The 24,355-nt window shown below is 40.9% G+C and overlaps 3 protein-coding genes across 3 annotated transcripts; all 3 read left to right on the top strand.

The window, feature by feature from the left end:
• The first annotated feature begins 207 nt into the window (after positions 1 to 207).
• Positions 208 to 1,939, top strand: LOC120019566 (cannabinoid receptor type 1A). The gene has a single exon (XM_038962870.1). It carries the CDS (start codon positions 208 to 210, stop codon positions 1,612 to 1,614), a length of 1,407 nt encoding a protein of 468 aa, XP_038818798.1. The 3' UTR covers positions 1,615 to 1,939.
• Positions 1,940 to 8,861: 6,922 nt separating this feature from the next.
• On the top strand, positions 8,862 to 13,302 carry akirin2 (akirin 2). Its single transcript, XM_038963014.1, has 5 exons — positions 8,862 to 9,395; positions 10,563 to 10,706; positions 10,938 to 11,087; positions 11,172 to 11,243; positions 11,907 to 13,302. The coding sequence occupies exons 1-5, from the start codon at positions 9,218 to 9,220 to the stop codon at positions 11,915 to 11,917; spliced, it is 555 nt and encodes a 184-aa protein (XP_038818942.1). The 5' UTR covers positions 8,862 to 9,217; the 3' UTR covers positions 11,918 to 13,302.
• A 1,007-nt stretch (positions 13,303 to 14,309) lies between these two features.
• Positions 14,310 to 23,242, top strand: rars2 (arginyl-tRNA synthetase 2, mitochondrial). Its single transcript, XM_038963013.1, has 20 exons — positions 14,310 to 14,459; positions 14,789 to 14,862; positions 15,527 to 15,629; positions 15,850 to 15,933; positions 16,098 to 16,195; positions 16,336 to 16,391; positions 16,533 to 16,616; positions 17,775 to 17,851; positions 18,001 to 18,159; positions 18,423 to 18,529; positions 18,869 to 18,964; positions 19,082 to 19,142; positions 19,245 to 19,321; positions 20,704 to 20,828; positions 21,546 to 21,613; positions 21,845 to 21,954; positions 22,090 to 22,185; positions 22,501 to 22,575; positions 22,676 to 22,739; positions 23,067 to 23,242. The coding sequence occupies exons 1-20, from the start codon at positions 14,418 to 14,420 to the stop codon at positions 23,151 to 23,153; spliced, it is 1,743 nt and encodes a 580-aa protein (XP_038818941.1). The 5' UTR covers positions 14,310 to 14,417; the 3' UTR covers positions 23,154 to 23,242.
• Positions 23,243 to 24,355: the final 1,113 nt, after the last annotated feature.

Here is a 24,355-nt window from a genome sequence, read left to right as displayed (position 1 = left end):
TTAGTGCACCAGTGTTTTGTTACTTGTCATGTTTTGTGTTTTTTGTGGACCCCAGCAAGAATAGCTGCTGCCTCTGCAAAAGCTAATGGGGATCCAAAGAACAAAAAGAAAAGCATAATTATGTCTGTCCACAAATTTTTCTCTCATCATTTCATAGGTTAACCAGGAATCATCTTAAACCGCAGTGTTCACCCCTCAGGCCCAGTCATGAAGTCTGTGCTAGATGGTGTGGCTGACACCACCTTCCGGACTATAACATCTGGACTGCAGTACCTGGGCTCCAATGATGCCAGCTATGATGACACCACCATCAACGCTGACTTCACTAAGGGTGGATTGTCCGTCCAGAAGCCTCTCTCTGCTTTCCTCAGTAACTCTTTCCCAGACAAAGTGCCTGGAGATGAGGAACTCATCCTCAAAGGTATTCCATTCTTCTCTACCAATGCCACAGACCTGTTTGGCAACCGGAGTGGTTTTGGAGAGGAGGGAACCGGAATCCAGTGTGGGGAGAACTTCATGGACATGGAATGCTTCATGATCCTTACCCCTAGCCAGCAGCTGGCTGTGGCGGTGATGTCACTCACCCTGGGCACCTTCACGGTGTTGGAGAACCTTATCGTGCTGTGTGTGATACTCCAATCCCGCACCCTGCGCTGCCGCCCCTCCTACCACTTCATAGGCAGCCTGGCTGTAGCCGACCTGCTGGGCAGCGTCATCTTCGTCTACAGCTTTCTGGACTTCCATGTGTTCCACAGAAAGGACAGCCCCAATGTGTTCCTCTTCAAGCTGGGTGGAGTCACCGCCTCATTCACAGCCTCTGTGGGAAGCTTGTTTCTCACTGCTATAGATCGCTACATCTCCATCCACAGGCCCCTGGCCTACAGGCGCATCGTCACGCGGACCAAGGCTGTCATCGCCTTCTGCGTGATGTGGACTATCTCCATTGTCTTCGCAGTGCTCCCTCTGCTGGGCTGGAACTGCAAGCAGCTCAACTCGGTCTGCTCAGACATCTTTCCGCTTATCGACGAGAAGTACCTGATGTTCTGGATCGGGGTGACTAGTGTGCTCGTCTTCTTCATCATCTACGCCTACATGTACATCCTGTGGAAGGCCCATCACCACGCCGTGCGCATGCTGAGCCGCACCTCCCAGAAGAGCCTGGTGGTGTACTCGGCGGATGGGACTAAGTCGCAGACCATGCGCCCTGAGCAGACGCGCATGGACATCCGCCTGGCCAAGACACTGGTCCTCATCCTGGTGGTGCTGGTCATCTGCTGGGGCCCTGTGCTGGCCATCATGGTCTACGACCTGTTTTGGAAGATGGATGACGATATTAAGACAGTGTTTGCTTTCGCCAGCATGCTCTGTCTGCTCAACTCAACCGTCAATCCAATAATTTACGCCCTGAGGAGCAAGGACATGCGACACGCCTTCCTAAACTCATGCCAGGCGTGCCGGGGCAGTGCCCAGCAGCTGGACAATAGCCTGGAGTCTGACTGCCAGAACAGGCACATTGCTGCCAACAGGGCTGCAGAGAGCTGTGTGAAGACCACTGTGAAAATAGCCAAAGTGACCATGTCTGTCTCCACTGAGACATCTGCAGAAGCTGTCTAGCTGGTCATCATCATGTCACAGCGATATTGCGTCACGAGATGGGGATGGACCTTCCACAGGATGTAATGAATTACACACATAGCTAAATGCTTCAGCGGTTCATTACTTAATTGTTTTACGTTCATGAGGTGTGCCAGTATAGTGTTCCAGTGCCTAAGTGCCAAATAGATTTTTAAAGGTGATGAAGACAGTGGATGGGGACTGTTGGCCATAGACTTCATGATGATCAAACAGTAGAAGGCTTAGCATATTTTTGTACTGTGAATTCAGGTTCTGAACCAATGATAAATTAATTCATGGGATAATGGGCTAATTAAGTTTTTGATTAGAAGTATGTTTTAATATGTTATCAAGATGTCAATATGTGTTCCATAAAGAAGATAAATCATTTAGGCTTTGAGAAGCCAGAACAGGCATTGGCTTTGTCCAGGCATTATGTACAAATATACAGTGTTGTGTGAAGAGTTCCATTTTATTTACATAAGGGTCTAACTTTAATTTTAATTTACTTAAGACATGTAGGATCCATAAAGCGACAGAGGAACTGTTGCCTTTGTATTTTTTTTTATACCTGTCTGAGTTTGTTTATTTATTTTATACAGAAATAACTAACAGGAAATAAAATCTGACCTGACTCTGTGTAGACAGCTCCCTTGACTGTTTGAGTCATCTTTCATATAGAAGCTGGATGAATCTGAAAACCACAGTCTTCAATTTAATGAAATAAATGTGCCATTTGAAGCCATAATAAGCTAATCTGCTTTAAATACTTGTGAGATGTGTTCACTAAGTCAAAAATCTACAATGTCATTATAAGGTATTCTGCCTTTCATATCTTTGTCTCTACTCTTGGCTATAGTGGTATGTTTTCAATAAAAATGAATGTATACCAAACAATTGTACAGTGTTACATACAATGCAGTTCCAAAAAGTGATTTAATTATGAGTCTGTCTTTAAAACAGTTTGTCAACGCAACAATGTATTGTATGGCTAAAGCTTAAGCACAGGTCATGAAAATGTAAATCTGGTTGCAGTGTGCTGACCACACTACCATAATAATCATAGAACTACATGCAATGGATTGAATTCAGATTACTTTTAAGTGGATTTAATTGAATTCAGTACAGTTGTGAATAACCTTACAACTTGATGTTAAAAAAATCTACCTTCTGTTCAACACCTCATCAAATTGTGTCAGTGTTACCATAAACATAACTTAGTACTGTTGATTAGGATTATTTTGACATTTGAGGAGATCACAAAAGCTACCCTAGAGTAGACATACAGCACTGCTTTTAGATCAACAAAACAAGAAGATAGCCTGTCTGTCAGTTTTTAGGTTGACTGCAGTTCATTCTTATCAAAAGCAAGCCTTTCATTCGTTAGCTGACAAAACATTAGAATGAGTCTCTTACCAGTGTTGATGAAAATTGTCATTTTCAATGATATTATATAGGACTTTTAATCTAGAACTATCACTCAGTTAACATTGTTCTTTAGACATTTATCTTGGTGTTAAACTACTACCGACAGCTGTTTACCAGTATGCTTTGCTGCCTCTTGTAATGTTGAGTGTTGGAAATCAAATGTCAAACTGTTAAGTGGCTTCTGTACAGTGGTGGCATCTAAGAAGTCTGTGGGGGGAAAAAATATGCGGTATTCAACTGTTTCATTTCATATTGCAATGTAATGTTTCCAAGCTTTTGAATAAAGTCACAGCTGGTTATCATGTCTTCTGCCCAAGTTCATGATTATTTGATGAAAAGCTGTAGGCTAGTAGGTATAGTGTGTTCAGCCTACAAAAGAGAAGAAAATCGCAATAGAACAAATTTGATAAACTGTAATAAGTGACCCCAAGGTCTTGTTCGAATAGCACCCTTCCTTCCTCACTTCTTTGAAGTAATCTCTGATAACAAGGCGTTAGATCTGTCACAAATAGTTGTAAGCAGAGATCCACTCATATAACGTATACAACCATACGCCCATAGCTTATACACCTACACCAACCATGTCAGGTACTGTATGTTAATACTCCGTCTCAAGAAGGCTATAAGGAAGGACACTGAAAATAAATCTATTTTTTTCCAAGAATAGAACGCTATGATGCAGCCTGCAGAAGTCAGAGAAAATACACTTTTTGGCTTCGTGAAGCAGAGCTGTTGTGAAGGAAGTTTTCAAGGAAGTGCGTTTGAGTATATACAGGACCTTCCGCTCCCACCTACCATCAACCAATTATGTCAATGTGGAGCTATACAGAGCCCTCCGCATTGTTACAACATTTGAGAGGGCATGGTGATGCGGTATGGAGCTTGATTTGGCCTCTGCACCCCTCTAGAGGCTCCGCAATCGCGTCACACCCCCATACAAAGCCTCCGAACACATTTTTGGATCAAGCGTAACTTGGCTTTAAAGGGAAGCATGGAGTCCTGACGCTTTCTCGCCCTCTTGTGGCGGTTATGGAACCCCTACCTGTTCCAGACCTGCTGTTTTCAACTCTTAATGATCGGCTATGAAAAGCCAACTGACATTTATTCCTGATTATTATTTGACCATGCTTGTCACTTATGAACATTTTGAACATCTTGGCCATGTTCTGTTATAATCTCCACCCGGCACAGCCAGAAGAGGACTGGCCACCCCTCATAGCCTGGTTCCTCTCTAGGTTTCTTCCTAGGTTTTGGCCTTTCTAGGGAGTTTTTCCTAGCCACCGTGCTTCTACACCTGCATTGCTTGCTGTTTGGGGTTTTAGGCTGGGTTTCTGTACAGCACTTCGAGATATTAGCTGATGTACGAAGGGCTATATAAAATAAACTTAATTTGATTTGATTTGATATACAACACTGCCCTCACTGTCTCACATCACAGGATGGGAATTTCCCAACAACTCTTCATTGTCCACCTTATAGGCCTTTTTGGAAGATAGTTCATCAGAACAGGCCTGCTGTGATTACAATCCTGCAGGATGAATAATGATAATACAGTTGTTATAATACAATACAATATAATACAATACAGTTGTTATAAACTGAGGGCTTTAGGGTTGTACGTATAAAGCACCTCAGATTGAGTGCTGATCTCCAATCAGTTCCCACTCTCCATGTAATCTCATCCATTGTGATCTAAAAATGGCAAAACTGATCTTTAATTAGCAATCATACTCTAAGACGCTTGATACATAGGGCCCCCTACGTGGGACTTTGAGACAGTGCTAATAGCAGTGCTATACATATTATAAACAGACAAGCCTTTTTTGAACCGTTCAGATTTACAGCTGAACAGAGACATATGAACGAGACAATGCTATGAATAGGATTTCATAGGATGTCAGTTCAGGTATAATCTCTCGTGGACAGATTTAACGGAACATAACTGGTAGGCCTACCATAGAATCTGTTGGGGAGGAATGGGATGAGTGAGATAAGGAGCAGCAGTAGTTCCGGTGTTTGTTCTCTATGGCACGGCACGGCAATGCTCCAAGTCTGGAATCAACAGGACCCTGAACATCTTCCACCTCCAAGCCATAAGACAGCTAAATAGTCAGTTGAATAGTTAACCAATAGCTACCCGGACTATCCGCATTTACCTTTTTGGCACTAGCTCGTTTGACTAATCACAAATGTTACTGTTTATTATCTATCCTGTTGCCTAGTCACTTTATCCCTAACCATATGTAGCCTACATATCTACCTCAATTACCTCGTACTCATGCACATCGACTCGGTGTTGGTACTGGTACCTCATGTACCCTATGGCGATTTTAGGTATGTAAATCTTGTTGGGTGGGGGGGTGCATGGCAGCAAAGCCACTACACAACACAACACTAAACAATACATTAATTGCACTATAACGGTGACAAACGGTGCCCGCAAACTGTTAGGGCTTGCATAAAGCTGTCCCAACAGCAGTGTCCTGGCAGCAGTCCCAACAGCTTATCACTGCTATACCTGGCTATCAGCGGAGCCTTGTCTGGCAGTGAAACAGTTCATTCAGCCTCATTTACTGCCTTTTAAAAAACATAGCTGATATGGCTGACTTGCTTCAACAAATGTGGTTTCTACTGACAATTGAGATGTACAAACTATGGCATTGTAACGTCCTGACCAGAGTTCTTATGTGTTTTGCTTGTTTAGTGTTGGTCAGGACGTGAGCTGGGTGGGAATTCTATGTTGTGTGTCTAGTTCGTCTGTTTCTGTGTTCAGCCTAATATGGTTCTCAATCAGAGACAGCTGTCAATCGTTGTCCCTGATTGAGAATCATATATAGGTGGCTTGTTTTGTGTTGGGGATTGTGGGTGGTTGTTTCCTGTCTCTGTGTTTTGTCTGCACCAGATAGGTCTGTCTCGGTTTTTTCACATTTGTTATTTTGTATGTTGTTTGTAGTGTTTCACTTGTTCTTTAATTAAACATGTTGAACACTAGCCGCGCTGCACTTTGGTCCTCTCCTTCACCCCTGGAAGAAAGCCGTTACAGGCATAAGGGGACGACAAGCGGATAAGAGGCAATCCGTAATTTCGATTAAGACATTATTGAGCGAGCTAGGACGGACGTAGTGAATATAACTATTTGTTCAGCACTTTTGAAATGTACAGCGACAGAATTCAGAACATCGGCCATTCTTACAGTGTTGTACACCAAGTCAGAACCGTAGAATAAATAAAGGGGGCATATAAGCAGACAATGAAAGCTCTTACAATATTCAATGATTACATTTCTCTAAAACAGGTTATAGGCTACATGTGCACCACCAAGTAAGAACAGTAGGTGAAATGAAGGGAAAATAGACCAAATTATTAGGGTGAGGCACATGGGCTACAAACAGCTTACTACACAACATAGACTTAGTATTACTTTCTTAACTACCGTATACATATCTCCCTGGCATATTACATAATTTATGCAGCAGCATACATTACATGTTTGGACTCAAAGTCAGGCATTCTCTGGATTTATGGTGCTTTCAAGACAACTGGGAACTCGGTACAAAAACAAGGTTGAATCATGATGACGTCAGTGATCTTCAAGTCGTAGCTCTAGAAAGAGGCCCGAGTTCTTGACTTACAGTTGGATAACCGTTCAAAATGTATTTTTTAAGTCGGAGCTCGTTTTTTCCCAGAGTTCCCAGTTGTCTTGAACTCACTGAAGCCAGATTTCCGAGTTAACAGTTGTTTTCAGCGGGGCAGAAATCATGCTGGATTGACAGCATGGCCAATGTTGAATGTTTATAATTTTAAGCTTGGAAAAGAGACCCTGGGACCACACAGCCACTCCACTGAATAGCAGGCTAGTGATTGCTTTGCAATGCTTGCAGTTAGCTACTGATTCCTTCCAAACTACTAACTTGTTGAATTTGCAATTTCCAACTTGTTTATGTCCAATAGCAGATGAGCACCGATACGTTTTATCTATAATTTCTCTTCATTTTTTCTCTTCATATGGCAAGGATTAAAAAGGATTTGCCAGTAGATTGTAGACTTGATTCATGATGATGACTGCTAGCTAAGATTTTGAAAGTATCAAAGCTAACGTGATTTGGAATCCTTTTATCTGTGGCCAATTACCTTGAGCCTTCTTGGATGGGCACTTCTAATGTAACTCTATGGCAGCACCCAAGAGGCATGAATTTTCGAGCTCTACCCTTAGATTTGGTGGTGACATAGTGTCCCCATGAGTGACAGAACACTGAGCCAATCACGTCACAACTAGAGAACATTACCTACCCCTACACTCCGTATTTTCTGTTGGCTGCCCCACCACCACAGAAAGCACTAAGCTAGGCTGAAACACCTGCATTTTGGAGCTGCCTTACTCAAGAAAGCAAAAAAGAGACAATGTTTGTAAGCGGCTTTACAATGAATTATATAATTATTTTTTTTCATTGTTTGCAAACTGATATGTGACACGTATTAATGCTAAAATAACATGCAAAACAGGCAACCCCAAAAAACAAAAAAAATATATTTCTTTTATTCTGCCCTGAATGAGGGGTCGCCACTGCCTAACGTTATATAACGTTATACAGCCAAGTTATCTTTACTCATATTTGTATTTTTTTCTCTACATGGTTGGGAAGGGCACGTAAGTAAACACTACACCTGTTGTTTACAAAGCATGTGACAACTACAATTTGATTAGATTTTTCGTCACTGGTTCCCACAACTCATGATTTTGCTGGTGTTAGCATCTTTAGAATGTCAAAAGAGAGAACATTCGGCCTGTAATTTGCAAAGAGAGAGCTTTTCTGCTCCTCGTCATCTCTTATTTTAATACATATGAACCAATAATTTAATCGAGCAGCTGACATATTACGTGAGACTTTAGTTCTGGGTTAACCGACATTAGTTCAGGTATATCTGAATCTGAACCTGGACATAAACAACATCTAAATAAGGAAGTGCACCTCGAACACAATGGGGCCAGTCCTAAACTGAAAGTATGTAGCCTACTGACATGGGGATGTCCCATATGAGCGAGAAACGTTTAAGGAATATTTACTTTGTCCAATTATTTGAAAAGTCTGTGGGATTAGCTGTAATAATAGATTTCCTGCAAATTTCACGGGCTGCGTTTAAACAGGCAGATATTTTTTTCTCTACTAATTGGTCTTTTGACCAACCACATCAGAGCTGAGTAAAAATAATATCAGGATTGGGTCGCCTGTCTAAACGCACGTTTCTTTTTTCCTGCTGGTTAATGAGTCACATTGCAGCACAGAACAATAGAGAATAGATCTAGCAAAGTACTGTTATTTACAAGAACAATAAAATAAGTTGAATCAAATATGCACATTCAGAAATGAGACAATGACTGGAGGACACGTTTTCAAACGTTCTGTTCTTCGTTAGGAATTAACTAATAGCTTTATTCCAATTCTTTAAATAATTTAAAAGTACTGTGGCATTTAAATTGGTCAGTGCTATGTGGAATCATTGGGACGTCCCTACCCGAAACCCCTACCCTTAGCCTAACCCTTACCTAACTCTAACCCTTATCTAAACCTTAACCTTAACCCTTACCTTAAATATTTTACATTTCAATTTCAATGGACGTCCCAAGGATACCAGATTGCACCACCCATTTCAATTTGGCGAGTGCTTTTGGCATTCACGGTTTATGTGGGGAATGTAGTGCAAAGGCGCAAAGTATTCCATATGAACAAGTACAAACTGTATAAAAAAATAAACTACATTAACTAACACGAGATTCCTTAAGTGCGCATGCCCATTAGCTCAGAATGTAAAATGAACGTTGTTTTTGACGCCATGTTGGTTGTCATCAAGGCGAGAATTTGACGACGGTGCTGGGAGAAGGAAATACTTGTCCGAAATCTACTGTCATCTGGTTTTATATGATAATTCACATACACTAATTGATTGGATGAATTTCTACTAACACTAGGCCATTACAGGGTCTGCGTTTTGGATGGTATTAAGACTCGAGAGGCGAAAAATCGAAGTCATCTGTTCATAACCTGAATTTTCCCTTGAGGGTAGTCGGAGAAGAAAGCCAGCGGAGGGACCCAGTCACAGGAGTTCTGGTGTGCCCTCTGATAGCAAAAACCACAGCTTTATCTCGTTTTTATAGATCCATAATATTGTCAACGGAATGGCTTGTGGGGCTACTTTGAAAAGGACTATGGATTTCGATCCATTGATGAACCAGGCGTCCCCCAAAAGGAGGAGGTGCACCCCAATGTCTCAAGCCGCCTCGACCTCATCACCCCAGAAATATCTGCGTATGGAGCCCTCACCATTTGGAGAAGTGTCGTCCAGACTCACAACGGGTTAGCAACATTTAATAGCTACTAGATTTAAGGCATGAGTGGGAATCTATGAATGAAAGGTGTTGTTAGGGCACCTTGGTGAGGTTAGCTATGTTAGCGTAGCTAACTACTAACTAGTTGGCTAAGCAATATCAAATGCCTGACTAGTAGTTACAGTAAGTTACTGATAAACTTGAAACACTTCTTGCATTTGTTGTTGAAACCTGTGACTTAGACACAACTGTTTGTTCAACTAGCTTACTAACTAATGGCAGCTAGGAGGCCGGTGCTAAACCTTCAAGCTAAGCTAGCTAGCATAGATCTTATAAATGAGCATTTTACATTTAGCCAGAAATGTATCTGATAAATACTTCTTTAACAGCAACAGGATGATGGCATGTAGCCATATTGGCAATATATTAGTCAAACACTGGTGTAAAGTACTTTAGGTTTAGTAAAACTACTTTACATTTTTTTTTTTTATGGGTATCTTTACTATTTTATATTTTTGTTTACTTCACAACATTCCTAAAGAAAATAATGTGCTTTTTACTCCTTACATTTTCCCTGACATTTGTTATAGTTTGAATGCTTAAAAGGACAGGAAAATGGTGCAATTCACACACTTATCAAGAGGTCATCCATCCCTACTGCCTTTGATCTGGTGGACATGCATAGTTTGTAAATTGTTGGAGTGTGCCCCTCCCTGTCTGTCTGTAAATTTACTTAATATAATGAATCAGAAATTATTTATACTTTTGATACTTAGGTATATTTTAGCCATTACATTTATTTTTGATACTTAAGTATATTTAAAACCAAATACTTTTAGGCTTACTCAAGTTGTATTTTACTGGGTGACTTTTACTTGAGTAATTTTCCATTAAGTTATCTTTTACTCAAGTATGACAGTTGGATACTTTTTCTACCTCTGGTCCAACATGGCCTAGTCTGTGCAGTGGAATTGCTTCCTGCAGGGTTTGGGATGGGGTTCTCATTTGCTACGGAAGTGGATAGCTCGAGTTTTGTAGCCTTTGTCCTTGAATTAAGGTCATATTGTTGTTAGTTACTTAGTGAAGTATCAAGATGACTCACAAGGTATATTGCTTGAGTATGTTGTGCAATTTGTTATTTGGAATGATTGATTAGCTTGCCCTAACCACATCTTGCCCTTGTTTTCCATTCCAGAGCAAATCCTGCACAATATCAAGCAAGAGTACAAGCGTATGCAGAAGCGAAGGCACCTGGAGAACAGCTTTCAGCAGACCGAGGGCTGTTGTCCCCTGGAGTCACAACCCCATAGCTCCATCCTTAATGGATCCAGTCTGCCAGGTATGTCCAGTCTGCTTTTACTCAGGAAGGACATCAGGAGGAATAAAGACACATCTGAGGGGGTTCATCAAATGGAAACCATTGGTTGCCTCACAACAATTGTCATCCCTATTGTTAGCTTGCAGTTGTATGTCGCTTGGCTTCATTTAATGTCATAATTTTTTGGGGTCAAGTTTCACATGTGGTTTTGAGAATGTTCTCCCCGATAATGGATACTTATTCTCTATACAGGAACATCTTCTGGTGCCGTCTCCCCATCTAGAAAAGAGCAACCTCTATTTACCTTGAGACAGGTTGGGATGATCTGTGAACGACTACTTAAAGAACGAGAGGAGAAGATAAGGGAAGAATATGACGAAATATTGACAACAAAACTAGCAGGTGTGTTGGAGAAACTGTTTCTGTGACCTCTGCAGAATATATAGCACTCTATTTATTGTCAGACCTTTTTCTCTCTTTTTGCAGAGCAATATGATGCTTTCGTTAAGTTCACTCACGATCAGCTAATGCGGCGATTTGGAGAGCAACCTGCTAGCTGTGAGTAATAAACTTCCCTCTGTCAGTGCAGTGTTTCCCATATATTATTTTAGCAGCATCGCACCGCCGCTGCTAAATTGTTGCCACCACACCCCTACAATTTGACTGGGGGAAATATAGCGACTCTAATGGTATGTCTTGGTAGATGGAAAGGCTTTCCCAAAAACCTTCTCAATTAAATGTTAACTTGCTATAAAGTAGCCTATGCCTACCTGGTAAAATGATATCATTATTATTTCCATCAATCCAATGGGCAATTGTTTTTCAAATGCCATCACCTGCTACAGAAACACTGCTAACCAAACAGTCCTAGGTGTGTGAGCACTTGAATAAAAGGGTAACATTAAAAACATTAAATCTAAATATCTTAATGTTTTTCAGACCTCGAAAGTGGTCTCCTGATGTGGTTTTAGGATTGCTGTGTACTTAGAACATCCAATTGTGTTGCTTTTCTATGTAAAAATTGTGATTGGAGAGTGAACCTGAACACCCCCTCTTTGTGACTCTTGCCACTGCGGAAAGAAAAAAAACACCTAGGGGAAACACTGACATGCGTCCTCCCTTCTTTATAAAGACCCCTGTCACTTCTGTATCATGCTTAATGTATTGTGAACTTTATGTTCCATGAATCTGTATTCATAGCTGCTCTCTCTTCCTCCCCAGATGTTTCCTGAGTGAAGCCTCATATTTGATGGAATACCAATTTCCCATTTTATTATTGCTATAAGCTTCCCATTTGATTCTCTGCCAACCGTATTCTCCAGAGACTCAGGGGCTCTAGTTGGACTTGTAGCAGTGCCATATCTCCCCTGTGGGCTTAGGATGCCTCAAGCTTCTGTCAGTGGCAACTACGTTCTCTTCGGCGACTGGTATTTGTGCTGCGGCCTAAATGGCACCCAATTTACTACTTTTGGCCAGCGCCCATAGAGCTACGGTCAAAATTAGTGCACTATATATAAAATAGGGTGCCATTTTGGATGAAGCCTTGGAGTGCTTCCTGCTGTCAACACATATATGGACCTCTGCTACCTATTACTCTACCAGTGGCCTCTGTTGTTTTAATTGCTGTATTGATATTTATTAGGCTTTTTTCTTAGGCCTTTTTATAAAGTGACCTGCCATTCCCAACTCTGCTAACCTCGTCTTAGATCTGTTTGTGCTCTTTCCAACTACATTGCTGTCCTTGTCAAGCAAAGACAATGAATGACAAGGAGTAGGCATTATAGCCCAAACAGACTGGCACTCAGGCTACAACTCTGCCACCACACATTTAGATTTATCTTGTTCCATAAACATGTTTCTTTGTTTCAACAATGATGAGACACAACTTTTTTTCTTTTAATCAAATCAACCTGTACAGTTGGGAGGGGTGGTCCACTACAAAAGAGCAGATAATCCAAGGAAGCTTCTGGACTGGACTCCAGGAGTGGACATCCTAGCATTTATCAGTTATGGTTACGTTGTAATGGTAAATAGTCTGTGTAAATTATGTCGTTTTGCCGGACCTTTGTTAGTTATCCTTTTTTTTTTTGTAAGGGGGGGGTGGGGGGGGAGTGCTATTTTTCCCCTGTTTATTTTATTGGCTATGTAGCTTAATGGGGTTGGGTAAAGGGAATGAATAATAGGTTTACATTAAAGGGTGTTCCGGTTTCACATTGTCTTTTTCATAGTCAAAAATGCTAGAATAGTTGACATCTCTGTTCAATTTATCTCTTCCAAGTGTGCCAGAGAAGGTTCCACTTTAGTGATTTGCTTTTGATGGTGTTGATTTTGGACTGTGTATAATCCATCTCCTCCACCATTTGAGAAGGAGTACTTTGAAGGTATTTTATCTTGTCCAAACACATAAAAAATGTTCATAGTAGCTAGGTTTCCATCCAGTTGGTGATAGATTTTCAGGTGAATATTGTATAATCTGCATAAAAACAATGTTAGTTTTTCCCACCAGATGTGTTTTCATCGAATTGACTTGTTATGGGTAAAAGGCTGCGTGATGACGTAGTGCACATACAAATACATATTGTGGTTAAATTCCCATGTATCGAATAAAAAATTAAAGTTAAATGGGTTTGTGTCACATTTTCAGCTCTACTGATGGTTTTCCATATAAATGTATGTAGCGGTGCTCATTGATATTGGCATGTGCGTTCTAGGCAACAGCTCGCAGATCCAGTGTGGGTACATGAGATTATTATGGACAAATGTATGAGATAATTTTTTATTTTCAAACTGCAGCCAAGCGTCTGATCTTGTCACCAGAATAAGACTCGATATTTATTGACGTGGAGCATCAAGCTCATCACCTTGCATTTTCACCACCCTGTGAAGTTCATAATTAGTTTAATCTGTAGCCTAATAAACTGCAGGCTTTCCCAACCAGTCAAAGTGGGATGGGAAAGGGGGATACCTAGTCAGTTGTACAACTGAATGCAGTCCACTGAAATGTGTCTTCTGCATTTAACCCAACCCCTCTGAATCGGAGAGGTGCGGAGGACTGCCTTTATCGACATTCACGTTTTCGGCGCCCGGACCACGTCATTGTGTCTACTTTGATATGATTTATTATATCAATAAAAGCGCTCCATCAAAATTTCTCACATACAATTTACCAACACAAAAATATCCCACCTTGTCCAGCGTATTTAGATTTTTTGACATTTGGAAAGTTTACTGAGTTATTACTTACTGGTCAAATAATCACTGCTCTCATAGCAATTGTGTGGTTACAGTATCAGGTGTATTATTGACTTTAGAAATATACATGTTCTTAATTCTTATTCTATGGTATTGGAACTTATATCTGACCTATTTGAGCCAATTCATTTAAGAAAATGTATCACTATGAATACAAAATAAATGAAAAAGTTAGTGCTGCATAAATATATCAGTATTTGCAAGTGCATATTTCATTTTGGTATCACAGTCTGTGTGAGGACAGACGACGCCAGAGAGCGTCGAAGTGGAAATCTAACGTGCCCACTCTTCTATGACGTGGTCGGCAAATACACCACTTCGATTGGATGAAACGTGTGAGGTTGAGTTCAAAGATCACTTAAGCAGGAAATGAGTGTTTGAATGTCATCAGCTGCAAAAGCACGCATGAATGTAATATGGAATAATCTATTTTAGGACCATTGAATGTAATTTATGAAAACACGGCATTGATGTCGACGTATGCACATGGCTTGTTATTTCAGAAGAAGTATTGCATCGAAGGTAGTGCATGTGTTCTGTGTAATTTGTGTAGTTAGCTAACGTTAGCTATGTGGGGTTTCCTTTAGTGCATAATGTTAGCAAATAGTATCCGCATGTTAGTGCCTGTCATTATTTATTCTTAAGAACCAAGATGCCCTCGGTTTGTTTAAATTTATAACTATAATTTCTATCGGCCAATTAACATTGATAGCGGAGTATTCTGAATATTTCAAGCTGGTCAATGTAGGTAATCATGACTTCAAAACATACCAATAATCTATGCTATGGTGTTCAATTGACATAACAACAATGTGTATTGCAGTTTTCATATTTGACCTCTCTTGGTTTAGCTCTCTAGGGCTTTAGGACGGTCTGAAGATGCCTTCATTTCAGCTCTCTGTGCTATCCCAGTCTCCAAAAAACAGTTAAGTGTGAGTGTGCAGTGGTGGAAAAATACCCAATTGTCATACTTGAGTAAAAGTAAAGATGCCTTAATAGAAAAGGCCTCAAGTAAAAATGAAAGTCACTTTTATTCAAGTAGTATGTATTTGGTTTTAAATATACTTAATTATTAAAAAGTAAATGTAATTGCTAAAATATGCTTAAGTATAAAAAATACAATAATAAATTATTTCACATTCCTTATTTTAAGCAAACCAGACAGTAAGATGTTCTTGTTTTATTATTTTATAGATGGCCAGGGGCACACTCCAACACTCAGACATAATTTACAAACGAGGCACCTAAATGTTCTGTCCTGCTTAGCATTCAAGATGTAACTAGTACTTTTGGGTGTCAGGAAAAATGTATGGAGTAAAAAGTACATTATTTTCTTGAGGAATGTAGTAGAGTAAAAGTCGTCAAAAATATAAATAGTAAAGTACAGATACTTTAAAATACTACTTAAGTTGTTTTTTGGGGTATTTTTAATAAGTACTTTACACCTGTGTGTGTGTGTGTGAGGGGGAGAGATCTACTGAATGAAGTCTCAGTCCTAGTCTGGTCCTTACAGATCCCTCAATCAAACATGATTATCACTACACAGTCACCATGTTTCTCAATGGTTCTTCTGATATTGTTCATCTCAGGCAATCCCCAGATTTTCGGTTGTCAGTCAACACTCTGCTGAGGAATGGGATCCTGCCAACTAATGGAGACCTCCAGGCACAGACAGAGGCTCTGGCCAGTCAGGTGGGACCAATAGTGTTGTAGTCTAGATGCGGATCTTGGGTCAGGTTAACATTTTCCAACTAATTGTTAAGGTTTTGATTGGGGGAGGAGAAACTGATCCTAGATCGGTACCTAGGGGAAACTTCACCCTGAAAAGTTTAGTCAGTCACATACTCACACTTTGCTGATATTTAGATTTCACCCTCCTGTCAGAATTACAGTGCATGCTATTTCCTTTCAGTTAAAGCAAGACAGTGTGGTGGAAGAAATATTTGCTGGACGGGGAGTGATACACTTTAGAGTTAGTCGGAATCTGTTAGTACAGGTGAATATGCCTTTTCCCTACTCTTTTCATTTTGATCATGTCAGTCGGAAAACTGCAGACTCTGTTTGAAATATTTTTATCAACCAGCGTGTAGGAATAGAATGTATATAAATGAACAAGACAACCATCTGGAAGTCTACACGTTTGTTTTTGTTTTGTTTCAGAAAGTTTTAGAGCAGCTGTGCCAAGAACGTCACAAATTTGGTGTGAAAAGTGAACTTTTCGATGGCCTCAAAAAAGGAACAACCGTGGTGGAGTTTAGGTATTGAAATATGTTCTCCTCCAACTTCCATTCGTTTGTCTAGGATGTTGAGGCAAAGTGTTAAGAGGCAAGCACTAAAGAAATAGCTACCTTCTTTTTCTGAATTTATTGACAACATTTCCCTTTTGCTTTTCTTACAGTTCTCCAAATATTGCCAAGAAGTTTCATGCTGGACACCTGCGTTCCACCATTATTGGTGAGACTCAGTTGAAGTTCTTTAGCGTACCAGGAGAGGGCAGAGTTCATTTTGATATTGTTCCTGACCTCAGGCTAAATTCAGGATGTGTTTGAAATATTGTATCTATTGTGACTGAAAAATGCACAATGTTATTTTTAGGTAACTTCATTGCCAACCTGAAAGAATCCTTGGGAAATAATGTCATTAGAGTGAATTACCTGGGAGATTGGGGCATGCAGTTTGGTGAGTAAAGCAGAGAAGAAGAACATAAAGGAATACACTGAGAAGGTAGACTCAGTGAAATGACGTTGCCACGAGTGGCAAAGCAGATATTGCGATGCGTGAGATGCAAGACTTCGCTCCCACAACGTCACACACAGTGAGTGCACACATATCACTGTCTTTATTGTTGGGTCAGTACACCTGAAATGTTTTTTGGAGACAATCATTTCCTCCACACTAGATGGACGTGATATTGTACAATTTGTGTCTTTTGTTTTCGTGGATCTATATTAGATGGTTGCATTCAAGACAAGGTCGTATTTACTGATCTGCTTGTCAGTATCAGCAGAGTGAGCTACTAATTTGTGTCGTATTAAAAAGATGTTGCTTGTGTCTCCAGGCATGTAAAGTGTAGTAAAATTGCATGAAATGTGTTTATAAAATGCCAAATTCTTCCCATGCAAAGAAAGGAGAAGAAACATCTCTGATTAGGCCTACTCACTGTGTGCTCAGGCATACATTGTTCTGAACTGAGGTATATTATTAGCCTAAATTATGACTATGCAATCACATTAGGAGTAGTAACCTATCTTGCATTATTTTGCAAATGGAATGATGGTTGCATGCAATCCTTTATTGTAAAGGTGCAATTTTATGGTGAAAAAATTGCTTCCCCAAACTTGAAACTCACACACCGCCTGGATGTCGCCATTTTGAAGTCGGCCTTGATGTGACTTGATAGCGTGTATTACGTATCTATTTTACATTGGAATATATGCCCCTTTCCTCAATTGAGTCAATTTATGAAGAGGTTGAGTAGTGGTTGACATGGTATATGCCGTTCCACAGACCTTTAAACCTAATATTGTGGTGCTAATTAATGGCTGGGTTTATTTTTATTTTTTTTAAATTCAAAATAGCATTTTAGAGTATAAATTGTGTAGAAATGCAGTAAGCAAGCTTCAACTTCCCCAAAATCCTTGGGGGATTTTACTTTGGGCACCTACGTCATATCACTGAGTCTACCTTTAAGCAATATAAATCTATATGTGATTTGATTACTGGTACCACAACTTTTTGAAAATAAGAATGATAGTTTTCGCTGAAAGGTATAGTAAACCATTGCCTTGGGAAATGGGACCAGGTTTCCATAACCTCTTCTTTGCCTGTGGATTTTAGGTCTGCTGGGAGCTGGCTTTCAGCTCTTTGGGTGTCAGGAGAAGTTGAAAAAGAATCCCTTACAACACCTATTTGATGTAAGTTTTGAGAATCATAGTAGTTCTGAGAGAAAAGTTGAACCACTGCCCTCGTGTTATGTTTTTTTATGCAGTCATGTCAGTACGCGTGGACACGTCTTTGGCGGCCTTCCCTTACAAGTTTGTTTGTGTGTATACATGTCCTGTAGGTTTACGTTCAGGTGAACAAGGAGGCGGAGAACAATGAGGTCATAGGACAGGCGGCCAGAGAGTTCTTTAAACAGCTGGAACAGCAGGAACCCCAGGCCTTGTTACTATGGAAACAGTTTAGAGAGATCACAGTGGAGGAGTACCAACAAGTCTACAAGGTATTGACCCGGCCTGCACGCCTCTGACCAACTAGCCAAAAGGCTGTTGTAGGACTAAACTTTTGGCTAAACTGTTTTATTAAATTAAAACAGTAATTTACACTACTCAAGCAAACACTGTTTGTATTGATGTCCATGCACTGCCTTATATGAACTCAGACAGGGTTGTCATTCCAGGGAAGTGCACAAGACGTTAGCGCCTTTGTAACACACCGTTTTGTTATCAGATGTCAATATTGATGCAATGTGTTTATGTTCCTCAGCGCTTAGGGGTTCATTTTGACGTCTACTCTGGAGAGTCCTTTCACCAACAACAAGCCCAGGAGGTGGTGCAGCAGCTACAGAGACGAGGCCTGCTGAAAACCACAGAGTATGTCACGGAAGCAAACATCCTTATGAGTTATGAAAGAGCATTGTGTAAAAAGTCTGGGTAAATGTCATACACTAAGCAAACTGTCACCACATTCCTTTAAGTAAACATTCCCACCCAACATCTAGTACTACTACGTGTTAAATTAAGCAGAGAAATAATCTATGGATTATTTATAGGTAAGTATGTAGAAATGAATAAGAAATAAAACAAAAGTGTGCATTGATCACAGGTAACAGTGATAGTATATGTAGAATAAGCTTGTCCAATTAACAAACAAAAGTGATATATATGGTGAATAAATTGTGTGTGTGTATATATATATATAACGGTTAACAGGAAGGGGACAGGCGTAGTGGATCTCTCTTCAGCTGGAGACATGTCCAGCTACTCCACAGTACTACGCAGTGATGGGACATCTCTCTATATCACCAGGTCTGTGCTGCTTTAGAAGGTTGACAGTGTTGTTATGACTGGTGTGCAATGCCTTAAGTAATTATCAAGTGACACGTGAGTCTTGATGATCATTTTTGTCATATTCTGTCTTTCCAGAGATCTTGCTGCAGCCATAGATCGAAAGGAAAGGTACAATTTCGATGAGATGATCTATGTGGTAAGCATTCGGCCAAACTGCTCTAACACTCAGCAATGACTACAAAAAGCAGTGTTATATGAACTTTTATCTAAACGTATTGTCGTTTGTTTCTTTGTGAAGACAGACAAAAGTCAAGGGATTCATTTCCAGCAGCTGTTCCAGATCCTCTTGGCTATGGGACACTCGTGGGCTGAGAGGTAACGCTGTGTACGCAGCTGTCACAATACAAACAATCGATTGTTTCTACAGATAGTCCCATAGTAAATCTATCTGGTTTCATGGTCTGGTGTGTCCCCCCCACTGTTATGCAGTTGTTTTATCTGTTATGTTTATCCTATATTATATTTATGTAAACTCACGTCCCTTTTTCACGACCCTGTCTTTCAAAGGTAATTCGTAACAATCCAAATAACTTCACAGATCTTCATTGTAAAGGGTTTAAACATTGTTTCCCATGCTTGTTCAATGAACCATAAACAATTAATTAACATGCACCTGTGGAATGGTCGTTAAGACACTAACAGCTTACAGACGGTAGACAATTAAGGTCACAATTATGAAAATTTAGGACACTAAAGAGGCCTTTCTACTGACTGAAAAACACCAAAAGAAAGATGCCCAGGGTCCCTGCTCATCTGCGTGAACGTGCCTTAGGCATGCTGCAAGGAGGCATGATAACTGCAGATATGGCCAGGGCAATAAATTGCAATGTCCGTACTGTGAGACGCCTAAGACAGCGCTACAGGAAGACAGGACTGACAGCTGATCGTCCTCGCAATGGCAGACCACGTGTAACAACACCTGCAGGACAGGTACAGGATCGGTACATCCGAACATCACACCTGCGGGACAGGTACACCAGGAACGCACAATCCCTCCATCAGTGCTCAAACTGTCCGCAATAGGCTGAGAGATTGGACTGAGGGCTTGTTGGCCTGTTGTAAGGCAGGTCCTCACCAGACATCACCGGCAACAACATCGCCTATCGGCACAAACCCACCGTCGCTGGACCAGACAGGACTGGCAAAAAGTGCTCTTCACTGATAAGTCGCGGTTTTGTCTCACCAGGGGTGGTGGCCGGATTCACGTTTATTGTCAAAGGAATAAGCGTTACACTGAGGCATGTACTCTGGAGAGGGATCGATTTGGAGGTGGAGGGTCCGTCATGGTCTGGGGCGGTGTGTCACAGCATCATTCCCCCCAGAAATGTCCGGGAACTTCCAGGTGTCTTGGTGGAAGAGTGGGGCAACATCAGCAAGAACTGGAAAATCTGGCGCAGTCCTTGAGGAGATTCACTGCAGTACTTAATGCAGCTGGTGGCCACACCAGATACTGACTGTTACTTTTGATTTTGCACCCCCCCCCCCCCCCCCCTTTATTCAGGGACACATTATTCCATATCTGTTAGTCACATGTCTGTGGAACTTGTTCACTTTGTCTCAGTCGTTGAATCTTGTTATGTTCACATTCATATTTACACATGTTAAGTTTGCTGAAAATTAACGCAGTTGACAGTGAGAAGATGTTTCTTTTTTTGCTGAGTTTATATGTAGGTATTGTTTTATCTGTTTGGCTGCAGGTGCCAGCATGTGCCATTTGGCCTGGTGCAGGGTATGAAGACGAGGCTGGGAGAGGTGGTTTTCCTGGAAGATGTCCTGGATGAAGCCCGGGCTAGGATGCTCAGGAACATGAGCCAGTCCAAGAGTAAGGACATGACATGGGATTCATTATAGAGATTTTGTCTGCGTCCCAAATGAAACCCTAAGTAATAGGAATTTCCAGGTGAACAAAAGAGAAGGGCAGCCCCAGATAAAAGTCAATCAAAAATGAATCGGGTTTATTACAAGTTGCAACAGGGAGATGCCACCCAGCACAGAAGCGGAGAAAATGTCTAATTGGCCTTCATTATACAGTACCATAATCAGCTGGCAACTGTTCTGTAAACACCAGCCCAATAGGCTTGTAGGAAGTCAAAACAAAAGGCTGTGACTTCCTCAGCTGCTAAAGAATCGCACAACGTTTCACAGAATACCATCATATTCAGAGTCCTTGTACCTCCAGTCTGGCGTCAATCACTATCAACAGATATGAGTTGAATCCATAACATACTGCATTGAGTCTAGTGACCGTCAACCTGAGTGTCACAAACAGAACACTGTAAATCATGTGTATTACAGAAAGGGAAAATATATGAATACGCTGAACTATGTACCACTCTAAACTGAATATGAACTTTATTCATCTTAAATATTCCCATTACACCCTATTTCCTATATAGTCCACTACTTTTGACCAGGTGACATAGGGCTCTGGTCAAAAATAGTGCCCTATGCAGGGAATAGGTTGCCATATGGGATTCAGCCTAGGTGTATAGTTATTGGTCATTAATAATCTGTCAGTTAACATTCTTTATCTCCTCAGCCACCAAGGAAATGGTGTATCCAGAAGACACAGCTGAGAAAGTGGGGATCAGTGCGCTTATAGTTCAGGTGAACCAATTTTACCCAACCTTAAAGAATAAGACATACCAACCAAACATCTTATTCTTCAAACTTACCTACCTAGTGCATGAAACGAAGGACAAACAGAGGGTAAGAACACGTGTGTGGGTCTGTAGGTGTAGCGACAGCTGTGTCTTTGGAAATAGGTTATTGAAGCATGAAAACAATGGAAGATTGCTCCAGGTTATATGACCCTGTTTTCTGTCTTTCTTGTCTCAGGACTTTAAAGGGCCTCTAGGATCAGACTACAAGTTTGACTGGGATAGGATCCTCCAGGCCCAAGGTGATACAGGGGTGTTTCTACAGTACACACATGCCAGACTCCGTAGGTGAGTGATGAGGAAGCATTCATCATTTCACAAACTGCAGGACTTTCAATAATATAGAACGTTAGTACAATACATGAACTGACTCTTGATTAAGCAACTCATTGTCGGACTTCTCACCAACTGTTGTCATTTCAGTTTAATACATCGGTATGGCGACGGAGAGGAAGGTGCCTTTGACCCGTCACTTCTTCTAGATCAGAGGAGTATTTCGATACTCCAGCACCTCCTTCGGTAAGTGAATGCCCTCTAACCCCACACATAGGAGAATGGTCAGGGTTACTCTTCACTGATTACGTGTTGGGCCGGAATGGTTCCCTAACCAGGAACTATTCTGAGCCCTAATTACTGTGTGCTGGAAGCCAATTATATAACCTGCTCTCATTCCTGTTGCATTTGAATACATCATAGAGGAATGTAAGCATGTGTGGGTGGGGTATTCAGATGAAAATGTCACTGTCACTAAATAAATGCAGTCACACCCGAACATGCTGTTTTCCATTGTGATCAAAATATTTATCCTACATCATTCACAATGTCTATTTTCAGCTATGACGAAGTTCTATACCAGTCTGTACAGGATCTGCAGCCAAAACATCTCGTTAACTTCCTTATGACACTGAGGTAAGGAGCAGGGTGTTTAATGTCTGACATGCAGGCAGTGTGAACATGATTATATTATATTACCTAATCATAAAATGTCTTTGTTCTCCTGCCTGGCTAGTCACCTGGCTGCGTCAGCACACAGGGAGCTGCCAGTAAAGGGAAGCCATCAAGCTGTTGCACAGGTAGATAAACACTGATAATTTGCCCATGTATCCTATTCAATACAAATAGCCTGAGACCCAAGGTAGGAAATTCCACAATGTGCATAAGTGTAATTTCAGTCAACGGGTGCATTTAGGGCCTGGTGTATTCCGATTCAATGCTATCCATTAATTGTGAATGGCCTTCCTTGGAAAATTTATTTTATACGGGCATAGCCATATAGATTACAAATCTACTTGTGACCATTTTCAACAGGTTTTAGTACCATCCTTTGACAAGGAACATGTTCATGACGTAAACCGTTGAGATGATGATGATTCAGATAATTTGTTCATCCTCGTCGACAGGCTAGGCTGCGGCTCTTCGGTGGTGTCTGCACTGTGTTGGCCAACGGGATGAAAATATTAGGCATCATACCAGTCGAGAAAATGTGACCAATCAACGCCTGCTTGATCAATGTTCCTGTGTATGTAACTACTGTTATTGTATTAATGTAAATAAATGTAGTCTTGATTTAACACTTCCACATGATAAATGACTGGTTTCTGGTTGCATCAAATCCAATGGTCTTTCCTTTGACAGGTTAGGGAACTGGCTAAATATCTGATGATATATTCCTGACAGATCTCGTTTTGCAACCACACTGTACATTCCACACTGTTGTTAGAGCAAGGCCTACAACAGACGATTCCTCTTACTGTACTTACTGTAATCCTCTATGCAAAGTTGTTTGACAGCCTGTCCTACCTGTATTCCTTGTTGCCCAACCACTTAATGCAGGGTTTCCCAATTATTTACATCTACTCAACACTATCACATCAGTAACGGCAGATTCTTATCGTAAGCAGCTGAGTTACTGCACACATTAAGGCGGCGTTTCCCAAACTCTGTCCTCGGGACCCCAAGGGTTTTTTAAATAACCAACTAATCAAGCTTTGATCATTTGAATCAGCTGTGTAGTGTTAGGACAAAAAACAAAACGTGCACCCTACCGAGTTTGGGAAATGCGTGCAGTAACTCAGCTGCTTACTAATCAGAATTACAAGTGATCTTTAATTTAGACACCCTTAGCGGAGTTGCCAACAAGTGGATGCATCCGGTTTTCAGGGATGCTACCTAGCTTGTGAAGAAGCCGGATGTGAAAGTCCTGGGCTGGCGTGGTCTACGGTTGAGGCCAGTTGGATGTACTGCCAAATTCTCTAAAATGTTGGAGAAATGAACATTATCTGCCAACAGCTCTGGTGGACAGTCCTGCAGTCAGCGTGCCATATGCATGATCCCTCAACTTGAAACATCTGTGGCATTGTGTGTGACAAAACTGCACATTTTAGAGGGGCCTTTTGTCCCCAGCACAAGGTGCACCTGTGTAATTGTGCTGTTTAATCAGCTTCTTGATATGCTACACCTATCAAAGTGGATGGATTTATCTTGGCAAAGGAGAAATGAACACTATAGGGATGTAAACAAATTTGTGCACAAAATGTGTGCTCTTATTTCAGCTCATGAAAAATGGGACCAACTCTACATGTTCCGTTTATATTTTTGTATACAGTATACACAGACAAGGACAGCCACACCAATAACATGACTTTAACATGTAACTGTACAGGCACTTACAGTGCATTCTGAAAGTATT

This window comes from Salvelinus namaycush, chromosome 24 (assembly GCF_016432855.1).
Source record: "Salvelinus namaycush isolate Seneca chromosome 24, SaNama_1.0, whole genome shotgun sequence".
Taxonomy (NCBI): Eukaryota; Metazoa; Chordata; class Actinopteri; order Salmoniformes; family Salmonidae; genus Salvelinus; species Salvelinus namaycush.
The sequence above is the reverse complement of the archived record's forward strand: the minus strand, read 5'-3'. Positions and strand labels throughout refer to the sequence as shown.

Bases quoted from the DNA above. Each gene is read 5' to 3' on its own strand.
- LOC120019566 (XM_038962870.1), top strand. From the start codon at position 208: ATGAAGTCTGTGCTAGATGGTGTGGCTGACACCACCTTCCGGACTATA.
- akirin2 (XM_038963014.1), top strand. From the start codon at position 9,218: ATGGCTTGTGGGGCTACTTTGAAAAGGACTATGGATTTCGATCCATTG. The intron at 9,396-10,562 runs GTTAGCAACATT...TTTCCATTCCAG, and splicing joins GTCGTCCAGACTCACAACGG to AGCAAATCCTGCACAATATC. The intron at 10,707-10,937 runs GTATGTCCAGTC...TTCTCTATACAG, and splicing joins TAATGGATCCAGTCTGCCAG to GAACATCTTCTGGTGCCGTC.
- rars2 (XM_038963013.1), top strand. From the start codon at position 14,418: ATGCACATGGCTTGTTATTTCAGAAGAAGTATTGCATCGAAG. The intron at 15,630-15,849 runs GTGGGACCAATA...ATTTCCTTTCAG, and splicing joins CAGAGGCTCTGGCCAGTCAG to TTAAAGCAAGACAGTGTGGT. The intron at 15,934-16,097 runs GTGAATATGCCT...GTTTTGTTTCAG, and splicing joins GTCGGAATCTGTTAGTACAG to AAAGTTTTAGAGCAGCTGTG.